At 40.3% G+C, this 20332-nt stretch overlaps 1 protein-coding gene across 2 annotated transcripts in view; it reads left to right on the top strand.

The window, feature by feature from the left end:
- Window positions 1–18930, top strand: part of Aqr (aquarius intron-binding spliceosomal factor) — a 70089-nt gene extending 51159 nt beyond the window's left edge. Inside the window, 11 exon segments of one of the 2 annotated variants that reach the window (NM_001100987.1) lie at window positions 195–330; window positions 1343–1552; window positions 3511–3648; window positions 5534–5605; window positions 6791–6978; window positions 7495–7666; window positions 10415–10585; window positions 12079–12164; window positions 14276–14450; window positions 16208–16321; window positions 18357–18930. In NM_001100987.1, the coding sequence (NP_001094457.1) occupies window positions 195–330; window positions 1343–1552; window positions 3511–3648; window positions 5534–5605; window positions 6791–6978; window positions 7495–7666; window positions 10415–10585; window positions 12079–12164; window positions 14276–14450; window positions 16208–16321; window positions 18357–18668 (1774 nt within the window). In that variant the 3' untranslated portion in view covers window positions 18669–18930. 2 annotated transcript variants of the gene reach the window in all.
- The last annotated feature ends 1402 nt before the right edge of the window (window positions 18931–20332 follow it).

Below are 20332 nucleotides of genomic sequence, written 5' to 3'. Positions count from 1 at the left end.
GACCCAACATATACCACTTATTATAGTTTAATTTATCAACCACTCATAACTAAATGTAAATTAAATTGGACTTCCTATCTTTTTCTTTCTCTGAACATTTATAGTTTTTATTATGCTCTCTTGAATTCTGTTGATAAATTTTATCAAAGACTTTTCATTAAAGATTTGCCTTCTTATCTGTCTAACAATTCTAGGTATGGAAGAGTTAATTATGTCCTGGCTCGAAGAATAGAACTTTTAGAAGAAGTCAAACGATTACAAAAGAGTCTGGGGGTTCCGGGAGATGCTTCGTATACCTGTGAAACTGCAGGCTATTTCTTCTTATATCAGGTATGGCTGGAGGGCTTTAAAGTGAGACTTCCTCGTACTTTTCTTGGAAGGAGAGTAGTTCCGGTTCCAGAGATCATTGTTATTGTTGCTTTATTACTTTAAAATATATGGCATTTCCAAAACTACTATGAATATGCTTTGTTATTATTACTTCAACGGTTTTAGCCTTTTCCTATTTATTTTATGTGTGCAGACAGTTTTGAGGAGTTGATTCCCCTTTTCACACTGTGGACTCCAGCAATCAAGCTCGGGTTGTAGGCTTAGTGACAAACACCCTTCACCCTGAGCCATTTTACCAGGCCCTGTGCTTTTGTTTTATGGTTCTGTTTTCTTTGTAAGCAACTCCAAGTTAAAGCCAATATTGCTGCCTTTGAAGTCATTTTCCTTCTTCCTTGCTATTTTCATCTTCGCTCTCTCTACCTTAACATAGGAATGTAACTAAATATTCTACCCACTCAGTCAGAGCAGAGTACAAAGACATCATTTTATTATGTCATTTATCAACTAACAAGGGAAAGCATATTGTTCTAATACCCAGAAATAAAGTATCTCTTAGGATTAATTGATTTCAATTTAAGGCTGTGACTTTGTTAAGATTAATTTTCTGATCATGAAAACTATTGAGAAACAGGAAACCACATAAGTGAATAATTGGTAAGTCCTTTGCATTACTAATAATTTCTAGTGAGTTAAAACATAATCAAATAGTGCAGACTTTATGTAACTTGCTCTCATTGTAGTAATGCCTTTTGTTTATTTTAGAAATGATCTAAAAATGAAAAATTTAATGAGTATGAGAATAAGCTTAATCTCATCAATGGCTGCGCAAAAACACTGGAGTGCATTCAAAATGAGATTTTATGGGTTTTGTGAAGCAAGCAAGACATGCACTGTCCTGACTAAAGTAGTCTGTCTTAGATTCAGACTATTTAGTTCGTTTTCTCTAGATTCCCCCTCGCTTTATTCAAAGCATACTCCAGCCAGGAAGGTACAACTTCAGTTTTTCCTGTAGGTAATGTCGCGTTGGGAAGAATACATGAGCAGAGTGAAGAACACAGGGAGCGCCAGCCCAGATGCTGCGGAGGTCGCCACGTTCTTCCCCTTCCATGAGTATTTTGCCAATGCTCCTCAGCCCATCTTTAAAGGCAGATCTTATGAAGAAGACATGGAAATCGCAGAAGGGTGCTTCAGGCATATTAAGAAAATCTTCACTCAGCTTGAGGTAAGGTTTCTCAACTTATTTCCATCTTTCCTTAAAAGTTTTTTGGGTTTTTTTTTTTAATGAGGTAAATTAAATAGTAAGATATTGTAAATCAAATTGTTAATTTAAGAAAAAGCTTTGAAAATATTTACTGTGTGTGTGAGAGAGCAAGAGAGACAGACAGATAGACAGACTGCACAGTGTTACGATGTCGGTCCTAGCATAGGACTTTCTACCTAGCCCAGGTTAGCTTAAACTCACAGAAATCTTCCTGCTTCTGCCTTCTAAGTACTGGCATGCACTGTCACACTCAGCCAGACACAGTTTTAGTTAAGAAATAAGCAAGAATTAAAATGAGTCACACCTCTGTTATTCTGCCTTTTTTAGTCTAAAAGATACTACTATTTAAGAAAGTAATGTTTCTATCAGGGATCATTTTTCTCTTTGTACACGTTAACTGTGTAGCTGAACATGACCCTAAGCCTCGCTCTCTGCCTCCTGAGTAATGGAATTGCAGGAGTATGCAGGTGTCTACCACACCGGGCTCGCACGCAATAAGGCTCAAGTCCCCAGGCATTGCGCTCAGGCACTCTGCCAATGGAGGTACACCACAGTCCTCCATCAGGAAACTCAACAAGAGTTCTTAGAGTGGGAATTCGAGATAAGCTGTTTCATAGTTGATCAGTAGACACAAAACAAGGGTCCTGTGTTAACCAGGAGGCTTCATCCTGATGTGAAAGTGAAGTAAGGATCACCACTAAACAGAGAAGGCCGTGCTGGAGATCCAGAAGGGAGCCCCAGGGCAAACATTCCTTGCCGCAGGCTTATAAGCAGTCGTCTTCAGGCTTGTTGCCTTAGTAAGAATGTGTACAAGGTGTCACTCTAGGCCCAGAGAAGGGGGACTTTGTATCTTTTCTAGTTCCTAAATATGCTTTCATCCCGTCCCCTAGTTTCTGGCTCATAGATGGGTAAATATTGACAACTTATGGATAGGTAGATGACTATATAGGATAATGGTGTTTTCATACCTATTACACCTTTTATAGTATCGCAATTATACTGCTCAATGTATAGTAGTAGCTGCCTTCTTGGGGAGTACAGAGCAGGAGGTACGTACAATCTAACCTGAATCAGTAATGCTTAAATTATTTGAGAAACACAACAAAATGTTTCAAAAAAAATTGAAGTAGGTGCCTGTAATGTTCACGTCTGGGGAAACCCGATATTGTTGTATCTGTCCATCCTCCACCACAGCTGAGCTTTCGACTGGTCCTCACAGATTCAAGGGCCCTCCCTGTATTCTATGTCTGCTGACTTTTACCTGGATTCGGCATATCCTAAGAGATGTAGTAGGAGTTGAGAAGAGACAAACCAGAGTTTGACAAAGCAAAATTCCCTCTGCTTCGGTCCCTGCAGCTTCTATTAGACTGGCCCTCCACAGCTCCAGCAGGGGATAACCCAGGTCCATGGACTCTGACAACACCACATCTCCTGATCCTTCGTAGTAGGAGTGCAGTGACTTTCTTGCTGTTGCCAGTGTCTACATTGGCTTATCCCCTGGCTGGCTCTTTAGGCCTGTCATTTATTTGTACAGCCAGTTTTTTACTATTTGATAGGAATGTGTGAAATAGTTTTTCTTTACTTAGAGGGATCTGAATAGTGCAGCTATTGATGGTTGGTGTTTTATTCAGTGCACTTTTTTAATAATGAAAATAGTTTATAGTAGATTGTAGCTTGAATATCACCTCTTATCTGAACTCAGGTGGACCAATAACAAAAAGAATTGTAAATCATTCGCCTTAGCTTAGTATTTTCTTATGGTTCATTAATGTGCTATGTTAATAATACATAATTGCATAATAATGATATAATATATTATGTATATATATTTTCAAGAATTGTCTGATTGTGTGGATTGTGCTTGTATACACATGAACTATTACTATCCTAAAGTCATCTCTCTGGGGCTCACTCCATAGGAATTCAGAGCTTCAGAACTGCTTCGCAGTGGACTGGACAGGTCTAAATACCTCTTGGTGAAAGAAGCCAAAATCATTGCTATGACGTGTACTCATGCTGCCTTGAAACGACATGACTTGGTCAAGTTGGGTTTCAAGGTAAAGAATTAAATTCTTAGTTCATCCCCTTATTGGGTTTCTGTTTTTTTTACTTTTTTCTTTTTGTCATGATCTAGATTGGTTCACTTCTTATGAAAGGTCTCATGTATAATTAATTGCTTTAATGGTCTCTTTTAAAAGTAGATGGAAATGTAACATTTATATGATTAATGAAGTTAAATCTAATTTAATTTTTGAGTAATATGTCTATCAGTTAACATCAAGAACTTGATTGTCTGAGAAGACCATTAATAAGGTTTTATCTTTACTGAGTATCGCTTGTTTAAAAACATGTTTAAACAGATCTTAAAGCTATGAAAGTATATTTCACAAACCTTTCACCAAGACATTTATCTACAAACATTATTCACAAAGTAAACATGTATTCAATCCCCATTGTCTGTCTGTAGTAGAATGATTTTATTCCATCAAGTGAGATATTAAAATAACTTACAGTCTGATATATATGAGCAGGATTGGTGTTTATGACTCAGTTAAAGTGGAACATAGCAATTCAGTAATAAGTTTGAATTTTCAGTCTTTGTCACTATTAGCCAGCCAGTAACTAACCAAGACTTTCCCGTGAGTACAGATCTCTAAACCTGTACTTGGTATGTTGGTATGTTGGAATGTGTACAGGTTTGAATGTAATGATAGCAGTTTATTTGTTGAGGAAAGTAGCTAACAGTTTTAAGATACATAAACTCACTGAAAGATAGTACCAAGTAAATGCAAGGCGATAGAACTCTGGTTATCTTAGAGGGAAGATTCCTCAGCTGCAGGGCAGGGCAGATATAATAGCTGGGTAATGCATAGGGTGAATTTACCCAAGTGTGACCTTGTCTTTTTTGCAAAATACGCGTGAGAATTTTTCACCTGAATATTTTGGGACTTCTTGGGACTAATATATATCTGTGGGTATAGAAAATTTAATATAAAATTATATGAATTTTATAACAAAGGATATCAGTATAGTCAATACTAGAATTTTTAGCTGCTTTTGTGTATAGCTTTGGATGAGGTCTTAAAAATATTGCTTATCAAAATTTTGCTGATCTTTTTCATACTTAAAGTGATAAGCTCTAAAGTTATTCCCTGAAGGTAGTTTTTTAAAAAATATTTTTAATTTTGGTGTTTTACTTTTCGATGTTTGTTTGTTGAGACAAGACCTTGCTGTGTAGCCTTAACTGGCCTGGAGCTTGCTGTGTATGCACCAGGCTAACCTCAATGTCATAGAGATCCACCTGTCTCTGTCTCCAAACGACTGGAATTAAAGGTGTGTGCTGCAAACACAAACTTTAATTTTAAAGTCTTGTAGATAGATTTACTTTTGACAGACCACAACTCCTTTGAGTAGAGCATGTTTAAGGATTCTTTTTTTCCATTAAAGAATTTGAAGAGTTGAAACAACATGATAATCCTTTGCTGAGAGTGGCTCAGAGCAGGAAGGGAGTGCTAGAGATTCTCGAACCATTAGTCATGGTGGTTCTGGAGAGTGGACCCTACAGAATAAACTCAGAGCCAGCCGGAAGGTAATATGATAAACTTTGGCAATGTCTGAGAGCCAGGTTTGAGGTGGAAGTGGATTATTATGGTGAATAAGCTTCCTAAGGGTAACAATACTAATGAAAATGACCACATGTACAATCTGACTAACCTGTAAAGAATGTGGAGAACTAAATTGGAAATAACAAATGTAAATTACATTGAGCTCCTCTCACCGTAGATTATGTTGGGACACCTGAGGTTGAGGACATGACTAGAGATCAATTAGGCTGCGAACTTGTTTGCATATTTTATACGTTGCTGTCTTGATATGAAATTATTAAGGCTTTTTGACCATTGTTTTGCTTATGGTACTAATTGCTTGGCTTTTCTTTCTCAGTATGACAACATTTTAATGGAAGAGGCTGCTCAGATTCTGGAGATAGAAACCTTTATCCCACTACTTCTGCAGGTAAGAACAACTAAAGGTCAGAGACATGACTAAGAATCCAAAGGCATCCATCCTAGCTGCACTTGGGTACCGATTGTCCTTCCTCCATGTCCTCCTGATATCTCTCTCTCTCTGCTGTTCTGGTTGCAGCCTGCCAACTCTTTCTCTAATCCGTCGACGGTTTTGTATTCACTTTGGGCATACTATTTAAAAATCCATGGCTTAAGCCAGGCATAGTGACTTTAATCCCAGAACTCAGGAAGCAAAAGTGGGTGGAACTCTGTGAGTTCAAGACCAGCCTGGTCTACATAGCGAGTTCCAGGACAGTCAGAGCCACATAGTGAAACCCTGTCTCCAGGAAAACAAAACAAAACAAAACAAACAAACAAACAAAAAAGTGAAGATAAATGTCCATGGTTTATATCTACAACATAGTTTTTAAAAGATGACTTTTAATCAGGAAAATTACATCATGAGGTAATTTGGAGGGAAGATGAGTTGCTTTGTCTTTTCTTTTGTTAGAGTTGTTTCTACAGATGTTTCTGATGTTCCTTGGATACATTGCTTTTTGTAATTGTGTAACTAAATTAAAAATTAAAACCAAGTAGTGTTATTTTGAGAATGCTTCTTGTTATATAATATTCTTTACTATTGAAGCATTACAGATAAAATATGGAATTAGTTCAGATAAAGTTAGTTATCAAAATTGCTTTTATAATAAGCAATCATATAAAAGTTAATGTTTATTATATTCAATGTAAGATATATTTTCTGGACAAGAGGCCATGTAGAGTAAGAAATTGAAGTTAGTATTATGTGAAGCTATTAATGGTTTTTACTCTAGAGCTCTCCCTCAAAACTTCTTGGCATGCTTCTAAGACCAGCATTTGCTTTGGTATCTTTCCTCTTCTGTCCCTGGGCATGCTTCTTCCTACTTACATTTGCTTAACGCTGACCGTAACCTTCAAGGTGTCTTCTGATTGTCCTGTTAAAAGCCTTCACCCACTCTTCACCCACTCCTGCTTATACTTCAGTCAGGAGCACTGGCACCCTTGCTTCAGTGCCAGTCCATTTTGTAAATTCACTAGGCTTCTTTATAGAGCTGGTGAAGGTTGCGAATCTGTAAGTGAATGATGTGGTCTGATGAACAGTTCTTGTGTGTGACATTAATCGAACTACTTTGGTGCTTCCTCACTTTGCTTCTAGAATCCTCAAGACGGATTCAGCCGATTGAAACGATGGATTATGATTGGTGATCACCACCAATTGCCTCCAGTCATTAAGAACATGGCCTTTCAGAAGTATTCCAATATGGAGCAGTCTCTTTTTACTCGCTTTGTCCGGGTTGGAGTTCCTACTGTGGACCTTGATGCTCAAGGGAGAGCCCGGGCCAGGTGAAGACTCACTCCAAGTTAAGGATATAGGCTCCCCGAAATGTCGTTTACATAAAGTCTTAGCCTCCTCTAGAGATCTAGGGTCTGTCCTCTACAAATCTGAATACTGACCAAATGAATTGTTTTCTTCGTTGAATTGATATTAAGTGACTGGAAAGTGACTTTATCCTCTCCCCAAGACAGGACCTTACTGTAATGATAAAACCTAAAGCAAAAGTGATCAAGGGGAGAGCACTGGTTCTTCACAAGGAAAACCAGCCACTTCACAGTCCTCCTAGTGCCCCGAGTACAGGCCCTCCCGGCTCTGTAGTTTATGACGTAGTAGTAGTTTACACAGGACAGCAGCAGAGCTGTCAGCCTTGGAAGGACACCCAGGCTTCCAAAGTATTGTCGCTCAGAAGATGACTACGCTTGGCCACTGAAGTTAAACCAGTCTGCTCCCTTAGAGTGTCCCTTTGTATACTGAAGGGTCCCACTTGGTTAATCTTTGTGTTCGGGGCTTTTGTCTTGGGACAGCTTGTGTAACCTCTACAACTGGCGTTACAAAAACCTAGGGAACTTGCCACACGTGCAGCTCCTGCCAGAGTTCAGCACAGCCAACGCAGGCCTGCTGTACGACTTCCAGCTCATCAATGTGGAAGACTTCCAGGGAGTGGGAGAGTCGGAGCCTAACCCTTACTTCTACCAGGTAAGACAGTGTGCGGCTTTGGAGTTCATCTTGGATTTGCCTGGCTGAAGTACTGTGGAATTCAGCAGTGCTGAACCATGTGACCAGCCACCAAGAAAAAGAGAAATTGCAGCCTTTCCTTACGACACAAAAGCAATCGTTTTCCAATGGATCAAAGAGACGCAGAGAATAACTAAACTGGGTAGAAAGTAGGAAAAGTAAGTACTGACAAGTGTGTAGTAAGACAGGGCTTCCTCGTTGAATTAGAAATAATAAAAAAACTTAATTTGAGAAAACATGTAAATAAATAAAAACAATGTACTGAAAATTCTTACTAAAATCTATATAGAAAAAAAAAAAACAAAACAGGAAGTAGAGAGGTGGCTCAGCCATTAGATGCACTTGCTGATCTCGCCGAGGACCAGGTCACATGCGAGCCAGCTTAACAGTGACCCATAGCTAGAGAGATGGCTCAGCAGTTAAGAGCACTGACTGCTCTTCCAGAGGTCCTGAGTTCAAATCCCAATAACCACATGGTGGCTCACAGCCATCTGTAGTGAGACCTGATGCCCTCTTCTGGTGTGTCTGAAGACAGCTACAGTGTATAAATAAATAATTATAAAAAAAAATTAAAAAAACAACAACAAAAAAAAAAACCAGTGACCCATAATGCTAATTCCAGAGGATTTGATGCCTTCTTCTAGGCGCTATAAGTAACACACACACACACACACACACACAGACACACAGAGAGAGAGAGAGAGAGAGAGAGAACATACATACATACAAATTAAACCTTTAAAAGTAAACTAAAACTATTACCCCAGCAGGAAAACACAATAAAAGAAAATACTTCATCTCGAGAATATTGAATAAATTCCTAGCAGTAATAAATCACTAAATCAGACAATACTTGATGGTGGAGCAGACGTGAGGAGTATAGATTCCTGTACTCCTGCAATTCTAGTAGGAAAATAATTTGCTACATTAATCGTCATATGTACTCAAACACTATTCTCTCTCCTGGTAGTTTCAAACAAGAAGTTGGATGAGTTTATAAAGACAGTATACTGAAATATTTTCGTTGCACATGATTTTGGAAATAATAATTTAGATAGCTATCAGATTAAATTTTTCTTGTTATGTTTGAAATATTTAAGTTACTCTCTCATATGCTTGCAGCCTGGGGAAAAAATATGACCTATAAGTGGTAAGTTGTTTAGAGTCTTATTCAAAGTAGACACGTTTCCTGATAGCTGCCTTTGAAGGCGTTTGGAAGTTGAGTGTTGTCTCCTGATGACTTCATTACGTAGTGTTTCCGAGTCCTTGCCTGACCCACATGATGGTATTGACCTGAAACATTATCCAAGTTACTCGTTTCTTTTCTTATTTGTTAATTCTGTCTCTGGGTGAGGTTTCAGTATATCAAGAAATAAGGGCATTCTCAAATGGTGATTGTTCTTGTTAAATGTATTTCTAAAGTATTAAAAACCTTATCCGCCCAAATATGATTTTACATTTAAGTAATACATGTTTAAAAATTAGTATCTGAGAAGAGAATAGATGGAAAGTTAATCGAAAGTCCCTATGTTGAAGCAATGTTGACTGACGTGCCCCAGCTTCTAAAGAGTTTATCAAAATATGCTTTTTCCTGTTAAACTTCACATCTGACTCAGGCAGAGTGCTGAATTAAGCAGTCTTCATTGCTCACATAAGTAAAGAACTGCTTTCTATTTGCTGATAACTCAGTACATTAATCTTGCCCAAAATACCTGAATCCTCAAAACTGGCTTTATTCGGCCTTAGCATTTATTATATAAGGTCATTTTCATGGTCCCTGGTTTGTTCTTTTATCTATATTAGAGCTGATCCTTGGATAAATGTGTTTTGCTACCAATATAGAAAATGGAGATTTACACAGTCATGTGGCTTCTTTTGTCTCCTGTCTTCCAAAGAACTAGAGAATTTAAATGAAAGAGATAATTGAGACTGTCTGTCACCAGGAACCTGGATATAAATGGTGTCTCTGAAGTTCGTCCAGTAATTTTCCTCTTGCCCTTGCCTAGAATCTAGCTTCTTCTTATCTTTGTATTTTGCTTTCCATGATGTGCTATGTTCTTGCTTTACTTTCCCATCTGATGCCTGAACACAGACCTGAACTGGATTAAACAACTCGGGATCAGATGTCTCACTTTGAAGTTCAGCAGAGCCCTTGCTTTTAAGCTTTCTGTCATCCATCTTTAACCAGAATCTCCGATTTAGCAGTAAGCCAGATTACCAGTTTGAGAACTCATCTTCCCACCTAGGTGAGTCCAGTTAGGGTGGCAACAGGAAGATAGCAGAAACAAAATCACAGAGACATCAGGAAGTGTAAGAGGCTAGGAAAGTTCTGTGCACAGTGCTGTAACACTGCTAGATCTCCATCCAGTTAGACTGGATATTGTACAGACTCCTTGGATAATTTACCCTCCATGTTATATTTTTTGGAACGGCTGCAGCTATAGTACATTATACAGACTATATATCATGATTATTGTGGTCCCAGGAATGTTAACCTCTTAGGTGATAATTCTATGTCCGATATTACAAACATCAAGGTTTTATCAGTATTAACCTAAAATAAGACTATCCTTCAACTTCTCAAAAATATCTACCTATTAACTTTTCACTTAAGGTGTACTCAAAATAAGTAGGTGGCAGATAGGTAAGCCACTTTGTGAAGTAGAACCAGAGGGGACTGTTGCGTGATGGGCTGTGCTTGCGTTGCAGAACCTCGGAGAGGCAGAGTACGTAGTAGCGCTCTTCATGTACATGTGCTTGCTTGGCTACCCTGCGGACAAGATCAGCATTCTGACGACCTACAATGGACAGAAGCACCTGATCCGGGACATCATCAATAGGCGCTGTGGGAATAATCCACTCATTGGGAGGCCGAACAAGGTAGTCTTATGAATGTCAGTTTTTATAATTGTAGAAGGCCATGTTAAGTAAGACAGACTAATACAAACTGGGCAAGTGAATTGGACATATTTCATACAAGACCTACAAGGAGACGTAAAGCATCCCTTTCCTGTAATTAGTTGTCGATCCCATCACTAGTTGTCAGAAAGCTGTAAATGGAAACAGAGTACAGGAAGATGTACAGTTCCGTCTTGTGCTTTCTTAGCAGTCCTAAAGCTCTGGGTCCATCCTCAGCGCTGTGGAGCATTCCTAGAATCCCAACTCTGGTGAGGTGGAGGCAAAAACATCAGAAGTTCAAGGCCATCCCCAGTTATTTTCAAATTTGATGCAGCTTGCACTACATGAGATCCTGAATGAGATAAAATAATTTTTTTAAAAACTGCAATATGATAGTTCTATACATCAAGAGAATGGGTAAATTCTACTGTAAAAGAATTGTAAAAGTGTCAGGCAATGGAGCAGCTGGAACGTGGGGACTGGGATATCATTGGTGAGTATATAAATTGATTCACAAACTTTGGGACATAGTTTAACAGTTCATGACGTCATGCATACACTTAACAAAGCCTCACAGTTCTGCTCTCTGCAATAAAAACACGTCCACAAAATACACTAAAGTATTCGATGCAGCTTTAAGTACCCCTAGAGTAAAAGGGCAGCTAGTGTCCACTAACGGGCACGTGCAGTGATGGTTCTGCTTGCATGCGTGTGCAGAGCCTGCAGAAAATAAGGAGAGTAGATCAGGCACTGCCTGGAGCTGGAAGTCGTCTGCTTGTTTACAGTGGGGCATAAGGTGGGGGCATTGTGAAGGTGGTGGGTGTGTGGGAGTGTATGGAGTATATGTTGCCAAAACTCACTGTGCATAAATTATACCTCTGTGAAGTCCACTTCTTCCAAAGAAGTGTTTCTATAGACTTCCTCACATCAGAGGGATCATAAATGGTGACATATGTAACAGAAGCAGTAAGCTTTGTTGAATACATAGGGCAAGGATGAAGGTCTAAGAGTTAATATTAGTGGCTAGAATCTTAATGAACTTCCCTTCCTTCATAGTAAAAAGTGCTATAAAGTTTATTTTTCTTTTCACTTTGACAAGAATGCTGTGGACACATGCTAGGGACACACGTTGATTAAATGGGTATATACTCACTCTGCTGTATTTTTGAGTATTTGGGACTCCACAGAACATGCTGAGCATAGCCTGCCTTCTGAAGGAAGGCAGTGGGTCAGGATAGGTCTGTAGTTGTTAGCAACAGTGACAAGTCTGTAGATGTGAGTGTGAGCTGTGCAGGAGGACAGGGTTCAGAATGCTTACCTTGCTTGAATGGCACTCACTGACTTGTTAGGGTTGATATGATTGGGTTTCTTCTGAGATCAGTTTAAAGGGAAGATGCTTGTCTTTAGCACTTTGTTAGCATAATGTCTTACTGTGCTTTTGAAAATATACCACATTTCCTACCTTCTTTTTCTAGGTGACAACTGTTGATAGGTTCCAAGGTCAACAGAATGACTACATCCTCCTTTCTCTAGTGCGGACCAGGGCCGTGGGCCATTTGAGGTACGAGGGGTACAAACTTATACTCTTACTAAAGGTTACTGTCTGCTTCAGTTTTGAGCTTCAGTGACAAAGTAGCCCTAGATTTGTTCAATTGATTGCTATAATTAATCATTATGTTGGGTTGTGGTACTTTTGGTAGGAATAACACCAGATCCCTTATGTGGTTTATCAGTGCCCTTACTGATATGTTTGACTCATAATGTAGTAAGTGCAGCTCTGTCACAGCCAGTGGCATGCGGAGAGAACTTTCCGCCATGGGATCTTGGTAGTCTTGGAGCTGTTAGCTAAAGGGGAAGGGGCTTCTATAGGACATGTTTAAGCACGTAAGGCTTCTGGTTTTTCCCTCCCCACTGTCTTTCAGCTTCATGAGAGGATAAAGGAGCCATTTGTTCTCCCAGGATTAAGAATGGTCCAAACAAACAATAACCTATTTTTATCATTTTTGTGATGTATTTATGTACTAGAGATTTATGGGAGTAATATCTTCTTATTACAAAGCAGCCGTTTGGTTTTATATAAATCTTCATCTCATGTGACTTACTAGCAAAACTCAGGAGAGCCAGAGTTCATTGTCTTAATTTATTCGATGGGTATAAAGAGAAGGTTCTCCAAACTCCCATAAATTGTCATTAAGTCCAGATCTCTTTGGAGCGTAGGTCAAATTCTATTAGACGGATAGTCTTTATGTAAGAGTAACCAAAGACAACAGTGATTTAAGAAACTTTTACAAAATGATAGCAATAAATTAACCTATTCTTGCTTATTGAAGTCTCAAGCATACTGTCAGGCCTTTCCTAACTGACCTTAACCACTGTCTGAACGGTCATCATTGCTGGCCTGAGACCTCTCGGCTTCAAGTGTGAATGCTTGAATGCTGTGTCCTCTTCTTCTTTGCAGGTACGAGACATACACTTAGATACATTCAGATCAAACACCCAAACACCCAAAGGAAAATAAACCTTTTTCTAATTCAGCAACTTGAGTCCTGTAGTGATCTCTGCCTAATTTCCAGAAAACTAAAAATGCTTCTGACTAGGAGGTGACTCAAAGGGTGATTTCACCACACATCTCCAGGTTTTCTAATTAAAAACACCTTTTTTCTTCCATTATTTGTTAGTGTGCTAGCTTCTGAATATGCGGGAATCAGTGGAACCCAGTGTGAGACACAGTTGAATATCCTGGGAACATGCCTTTACCTGAATATACCCAAAGGTCAATTCCACTCTTCTGCTGTGCTATGGGAGCCACACTTGTAAAAGCCCGTTAGCCACTACAGGACCAAAGACCAGAAAATGCCAGCTCATAGGGACCCAGACAGTGTTGGGTATGTGCTAGAGCTACAGGTGGGGCCTCCTGGACTTGAGGAGGAAGCCACAGTAGGAAAGTGATTCCTCAAAAGCACCTTAAGGCACATCCTTCTTCCACCACTCCATTGTTTCCTAGACAGCCCTGGGTACATGTTTTCTTCTTCTGTGGAAGAACTAATGTGAAGGAATTCTAGCACTTACCAGCTAGGAATATACATACATACATACATACATACATACACACACACACACACACACACACACACACACACACACACACACACACACACACAAACACACACACACACATATGCAGAAGCTAGCACACTGCCAGTTGGGATCTCTGCACAACTCTATATAAGGAATTTGAAAAGAAACAAAAGAAATTTCTACTCTAATGTAAAACTGGTAAATTTTCTAGGAAGGAAAGTTTTTCCTTGATAGAACCTGGGAATTTGTTGGCAGAAAAGTTAAAGAAGGTGATTGTCATAGTGATCATAACATAGTAATCAGTGGCTGTCACCTGAGCCATATGATTCTGCTAGGACTACTTGGATCTTTTAAACTAGTACATTGGTTATTTTGTCTCCTATATGGGAACACAGGCCCAATAACTAGCAAGGTGTTAGCAATGAAGCGCTCACTTGGTTTACTGATCGATATATTGATTTGCTTTATGATTATTAAGTCCTTAAGGATTTTAGTACAATAGTTTAATGAGACTATTTAATAGATTATGTAAAACAAGAAAAGAGACTGCATGTGTACATTATTAATTTCAAACTAATGCTTTGTTTCCTAAAGGGATGTGCGCCGCTTGGTGGTAGCCATGTCGAGAGCCAGGCTTGGCCTGTATATCTTCGCTAGAGTATCCCTCTTCCAAAATTGCTTTGAACTGACTCCTGCTTTCAGCCAGCTCACTGCCCGCCCACTGCATTTGCATATTATTCCAACAGAACCTTTCCCAACCTCCAGAAAGGTAGGCCTTTCGTCCCTGTGTAGAGCAGTATGCCCCAGAGGGGCAGTGGGTTCTCTCACAGTTGACCACTTTAGGGAGAATATAGTCACTGATGTGAAATGCTCTTTACACAATGAACTGACTTACACAAAGCAATGTCTGCTGACACTTCCTGAGGCTTAGTGTGGGTCTGGAACCAGCTGCGCACGCTCATTATCTCCTTTGATCTCAGCAGCAGATCTGCTCAGGAGGCTTTCTGAGGGTAGGGAAAGTTAAATCATTTGCCATACCTCAGGTAGGTAGAAGCAGGCAGTCAGCGAGAGTCCGTGTACTGATCAGACCACAGCACCTCCTCTCACCCTTCAGCCTGTAACCTAACTGAGTAATCTGGTTCAGTTCTTGCATTCTGGGGGGGTGGGGCAGGGAAGACACATAAAACCTCTGGGCTGCACTCCCTCTCCCTTCTCTCCCTTCTCACCGTTACTCCTCCTCTGCAGGCTATTCCTTCTCTGACAATTGTGCTTCCACTGCTGTCTGTAGGGAAGGCAGAGTGTACTTTGTTCTTACATCCTTTCACACAGAGGCACAGACACTGGATAGTGTTCTCAGTGTGACTTGTTCTCTTTCAGCTGCGGACTTGGCCAATTTGCTTTTCCACTTAGTGAAATGTCTCAGAGGTCTAGGAAATTCTTTTTAAAAATGCTTTATAAATATGCTCAGTAAACCTATTTTTCACTCCTCTAAAACAAGCAAAATAGGTTTGATGTGTTTGTTCTTTGGTGATGTTAGCTACTTCTCTTTAAAGACATTTCTGTTTGCTTGTCTATTTATTTAGAGATGCCACTATGAGAAAACAGGAGGGGGGATGGGCGTGAACAGCATCCCTGGTCATAAAAACCCTGCCGCTCCTGGGATGCCTGCCCTGAAGCTCTACGTTGTTCTTTATAGACTTACCATTACATGCTAGCTCCTGGTACCCACTAGCTACTGGAAGGTGGGGTCCTTTTTCCTGGAAAACTTGTTTTTATATTAATAGACTTCTACATCAATCCCTGCAGTAGGAAAGGGTAAGATTTTATGTATGATCAGTGATTCCAAATAGGAAAGTTATCGATTGTCAAGGTTGCTAAAAGAGAGAGACAGATCCGTGTTTTCTACGGTTGCTTTGCTGTTTTTCTGCTACAGAGATCTTTCTCGGCAACTTTAAATCCATGAAAGTCCCCTCGTCCCACTGCAGACCTAGAGTCCAGCTCTCAGGGTGCTGCAGGTGCGGGGTCTGTGCTGCTACAGTGTCTCGGCAGAATGACAGATGTTGCAGAGCTTAAAACACGGATTTGAATATTACATCCATGGCTGATAGTACATGTTAATAGTAATAAATGTTAACGTCTTATGCTTCAGAAATATAAATAGGAAAAATAGTTCTTGTATTTTCATTCTGAAACATTGTAGATCCTCTCTGGGTTCTAGACACTGAAGGAAATTGTTGCTTTTCGACCATGTTGATTTATTCCCTCTATTCATGAGGTTTCACCTTATTTTTTGATATTGGTTCACATACTTACTTACCAGCCCAAAGTTGGATTAAAGCCTAATGACTCTGAAAGGTGTTGTCTTCCATTTTCTGGATTTCATGAGGTAGTTTCTGGACTCTGGCATTGTGTCCATGACCTCCGTACTTTGACAGTTGTTACAGATTCAGAACTGGGCTTATGCTGAAATGATAGCTTCTGGCTTGTATTCACTAGGCGCTTCACTCTCATTTTGCTGTCTTCTAGAATGGAGAGAGACCTCCTCATGAAGTACAGGTAATAAAGAACATGCCCCAGATGGCGAATTTTGTGTACAATATGTACATGCATTTGATACAGACGACCCACCATTATCATCAGGTGAGTTTGCTCAGGACTGACTCACTTCTCTAGCTGTCCAAAGAAACTCCTCTGTAGACTAGTATGTTATGAGAATCCACAGTTGGATATTATTATTTATGTAGATTCATATTTTAATGCCTTTGTAGATATAAATTGGCATCAAGTACACATGCTCAAAATGTATGATTTGATGCATTCTGTATTTATCATCTGTATGTATTCCTAAAACTATCACCTTAATCTAAATAATGGTCAGAGCCTTGGTCCCCAGTTTTCTTGTGTCACTTTGTACTTCCTGCCCTTCTGGAAGCCCACTGGGGTGTGATTTCTGCCATGATGGACTAGTCTCTGCTTTCTGGATACGTCTACTAATGCCAGCATCCAAAGTGCACTCTTACTTTTCAGTGACGTTACTCAGCGTTTTCTAAAGCCATTCATGTTGTTAATTCTTCTGGGTTGGTTGCTAGATTGTGATTGTTTCCATTGGGGGATGTTACAAAGTAATTGTTGTGAACCCTTTGCACTCCTACCTCGGAGGAAAGTGGCTGGCTGATCAGTTGCATGCATACTTAACCTTTTAAAGTGGCAGCCTAATTTTCAAAGTAGTTTTTCAAATAGAATGTTATTCTCTCAAGGCCTGTGCAAGTATGATCACCCTGCATCCTCAGCCACACTGGCCACAGTAAGCCTTGTATTTAGCAGGAAGAGTAGAGCTGAGCCGGCTCTGTTGTTGATTCGGTTTGTATCTGGAATTCATTTTTCCTCCTTAGAGCATCATTTCTGCTTTGTTATTTGCCCCTTTTATATACTTTCTGAGGATGATTCTGTTCACATTTCTTAATGTAATGAGCTCTGAGAGCTTTTCTGTATTCCAGGGGCAGGTTCCTTATCAAACATGTGTTTTACAAATTTTCCTTCCTAAATTCTAAGTTGTGGGTTTTTTTTTTTTAAAGCAGCTTTAGTAGAGTTTTGGATTTTGGTGTCTAATATTTGAAATTACTTTTCTTTAATTCATTACTTGTATGTCCTAAAAGTAGGTATTTTAGCCCCAGTTGACGAAGACTACCCTCCTTCCAGTTACAGTTTGGGTTGTGGTGTTTACATGTAGAATAGATTTGAGCTCGTTTCTGGCATGGTTCCATGCAGTGCTGTAATTATTTGCCCATGTGTGGCTCTTCTGCAGTTTGACTGCTGTTTCCTAAGTAGACTAGTTTATTCTCCTTCGAACTACTAGTTGTGACCTTAGTTAAAAAGCAAACACACACTGTCCGCTGTGCCTCTCTGTCCCTCCCCCATCTCCATGCTGCCTGCATTGCAGTGGTTAGCATAGCAGATCTTAAAATTAGACAGAATGAATGTTTTAGTTCCATCCTTTTTCTACCTAGACTCAGCCGGCTGCTTTCCAGCCCTATAAAAACCCGCTGTGATTGAGATAGAATGACTCCAACAGTGAAATTGTTTGTGGTCAATTTGGGAAAATTAGCACCTTACCAATTTCAAGTCTGTCTCTTTGTGAACATTATGTATCCATCTCTTAGCTCTGCTCTGAGAGCCCATTGCTATTCTGAGTGGTACTTTAAAAATATTTTCAAATTTCTGACTAGCTAACAAAATCCAGGAGGAAGGAAGCCATGGCTCCGTTCCAGGCTGTCATGGCACTGAGAAAGACTGGAGGCTTGAGCTCCCCTTCTCCTGGGCTTGAGACTCGACTCTCCTCGCAGGCTGCTTCAGTGTGCTTCAGTGTAATTTATGACGCAGTTAACCCTAACCAACCACTCCACTCTCTTGGAAGTGCTACCAAAAATTCCTTTGTTTAAAACTGATAACTTTTCATGTGGGTTTTTATTGATTTGCATCATGTAGGCATATTCTTTGGCATTAGCAGAACCAAGGTCATTGTTTCAGAGGTGGCAAATTGATCCTATCAGATGGCTAACAGTGTTTGAAAACCATAGCATAAGCAGTGCATTAACAAATTGGTGTAGTATGAGAGCTTGGTCAGCTTCAGAAGCCAGTTCTTGACACTCACGTTCATCTGGTATTTTTTAATTAGACTTTCTTACAACTACCGCCTGCCATGGTGGAAGAAGGTGAGGAGGTTCAGAGCCAAGAAACAGAAATGGAAGCAGAAGAGGAAACTGGGTCTGTTCAAGCTAACCTCACACCCAGTCCAACGGATGCCAGCCTGAGTCAAGAGACCCCAACTTCTCAGCCTGACTGCTCCAATCAGACGGAGGCTGCCTCCAGTCACACAGAAGATACCTCTGCTCTGTGTGACATTACTACTGCAGCCGAGCCTGTCTCTGCAGCGGCAGAAGCTGCCACCCCACAAGATGGGCCTTCTGTTCCCGCAGAGACCAAGTAGCCTATCTGGAGCACAGCCTGGGACATTCCATTTATAAAGTCTAAGTGAGGTTACCTTTTGGATTTCATACTCACTGTACGGCTTTAATGACACCAGCTAATGTTCAGTCCTTATGTTTATTAGCTGGTTTCCTTGTTTTGTATATTTTTTATTTATAAATATAAAAACAACTCTAGTTTCATTTGTTTATTCCGAAGAGAAACTAATTTGACTGCTGACTGCATCTGAGGTAATACCTGCATTAAAATTGTTTTCTATGGAATATGTAAGGCATGCTTGCCCTTTTTTCTTTTTTTCTTTTCAGGGTCTCATGTAGCTCAAGCTGGCCTTGAGCTTCCTGTGCAGCTCAAGATATCAAACTCCTAACCTCCTGCTCCCACCTCTCTAATGCTGGGATTGCATGCACTCTGCCAAACTCTATCATATACTCTGCTGGGGATCAAACCCAGGGTCTGGTAAATCCTAGGCAAGCCTCCTACAGCTGAGCTTCATCCAGCATATACTTCACATTTAGTAAACGTCTCTAAAAAAGGAGGGCATAAGACACTAAAATTAACCCTCGGAGTTCCGGGTGGGGCGTTCTCTGCCCACACTGTCAGATTCTCAAGCCTGGTGGCCTTTTCTCTCGCCTTTCTTTCTGTAAGGACATAAGCAGCCACAGGAGGAAACCCTTTGCAGTCTATCAGAGAACCTCCACATCTTCTCTTTTCTGGCTCTGAAAATGATTTCATCACCCATGGACATGTGGCCCATGGCCAGCGCGCAGCCAAGGACAGCTATTAATACAGCCCAATGCAAAATCGTAAACTTATTTAAAACTTTCAAACGTTTTGCAATTTTTAAAAAGTTGGACATGTCTGTTTCTCCGGGAGTCTTGTTTACTGGTAGGGCCCACTTTAGGCCTGAGGAGTTAGAACCTTAGACATAGGGCAGGTTCTCCACACCACAGTGTTCTCAGGTAAGACTACTGGAACAAAACTAGGGTCATCATCCAGTTGAACAGGAGGACTGTTGCAGGACCCGAGTCTGGGCAGTGACAGTGATTGAACTTAGTTCTCGTGTGCAGAGTGAAAGCCGTTCTGAGTTCTATGCCCTGTTGAACTTCCTCAGTCAAATGGATAGATTCTTAAGACTTTGTTACAGAGTGTAGTCAGCCAGCCAGCAGCTATAGTGGTGTAGTAAAGTTGGTCAGAGATATAGAAGTTCAGACTCCCTGTTCATCTAAATGTGCAATTCTGCTGGGTCCCCTGTTGACTTTGCACTTTGTGGCTTGAGAGGCTCTCTGCACAGATTACGGTCTGTCCTTGTGAAAGGCTGTGGTGCTGGAATTAGCAGTAAATGGGGCTAATGTTTTCTGACAAGTGACCTCTTCTGATGAGGATCCTGAGCATGCCAGTGAGTGTGGAAGACAGGGCTGTCTGTGTGTACATGGGAAGCAGGAATTGCACATTGGTTTTATTTGCTCCTCCTTGACCTGCTAGAGTCGTAGTGGAAACATTTACATAGTGTCTCCCCTCTAGTGCCTCTCCCTATGGATTTGACCTTATCCAAAGAACCTTTAAAGACAGAACCACACAGAGACCCCCTCTTAACCCTGGCATGCAAAGAAATGATGGACTTGTAACCCAAAAAGTCAAGTCAGTTGTATGTTGAATAAGCGTTCA

Source organism: Rattus norvegicus, chromosome 3 (assembly GCF_036323735.1).
Source record: "Rattus norvegicus strain BN/NHsdMcwi chromosome 3, GRCr8, whole genome shotgun sequence".
Taxonomy (NCBI): domain Eukaryota; kingdom Metazoa; phylum Chordata; class Mammalia; order Rodentia; family Muridae; genus Rattus; species Rattus norvegicus.
The sequence above is the reverse complement of the archived record's forward strand: the minus strand, read 5'-3'. Positions and strand labels throughout refer to the sequence as shown.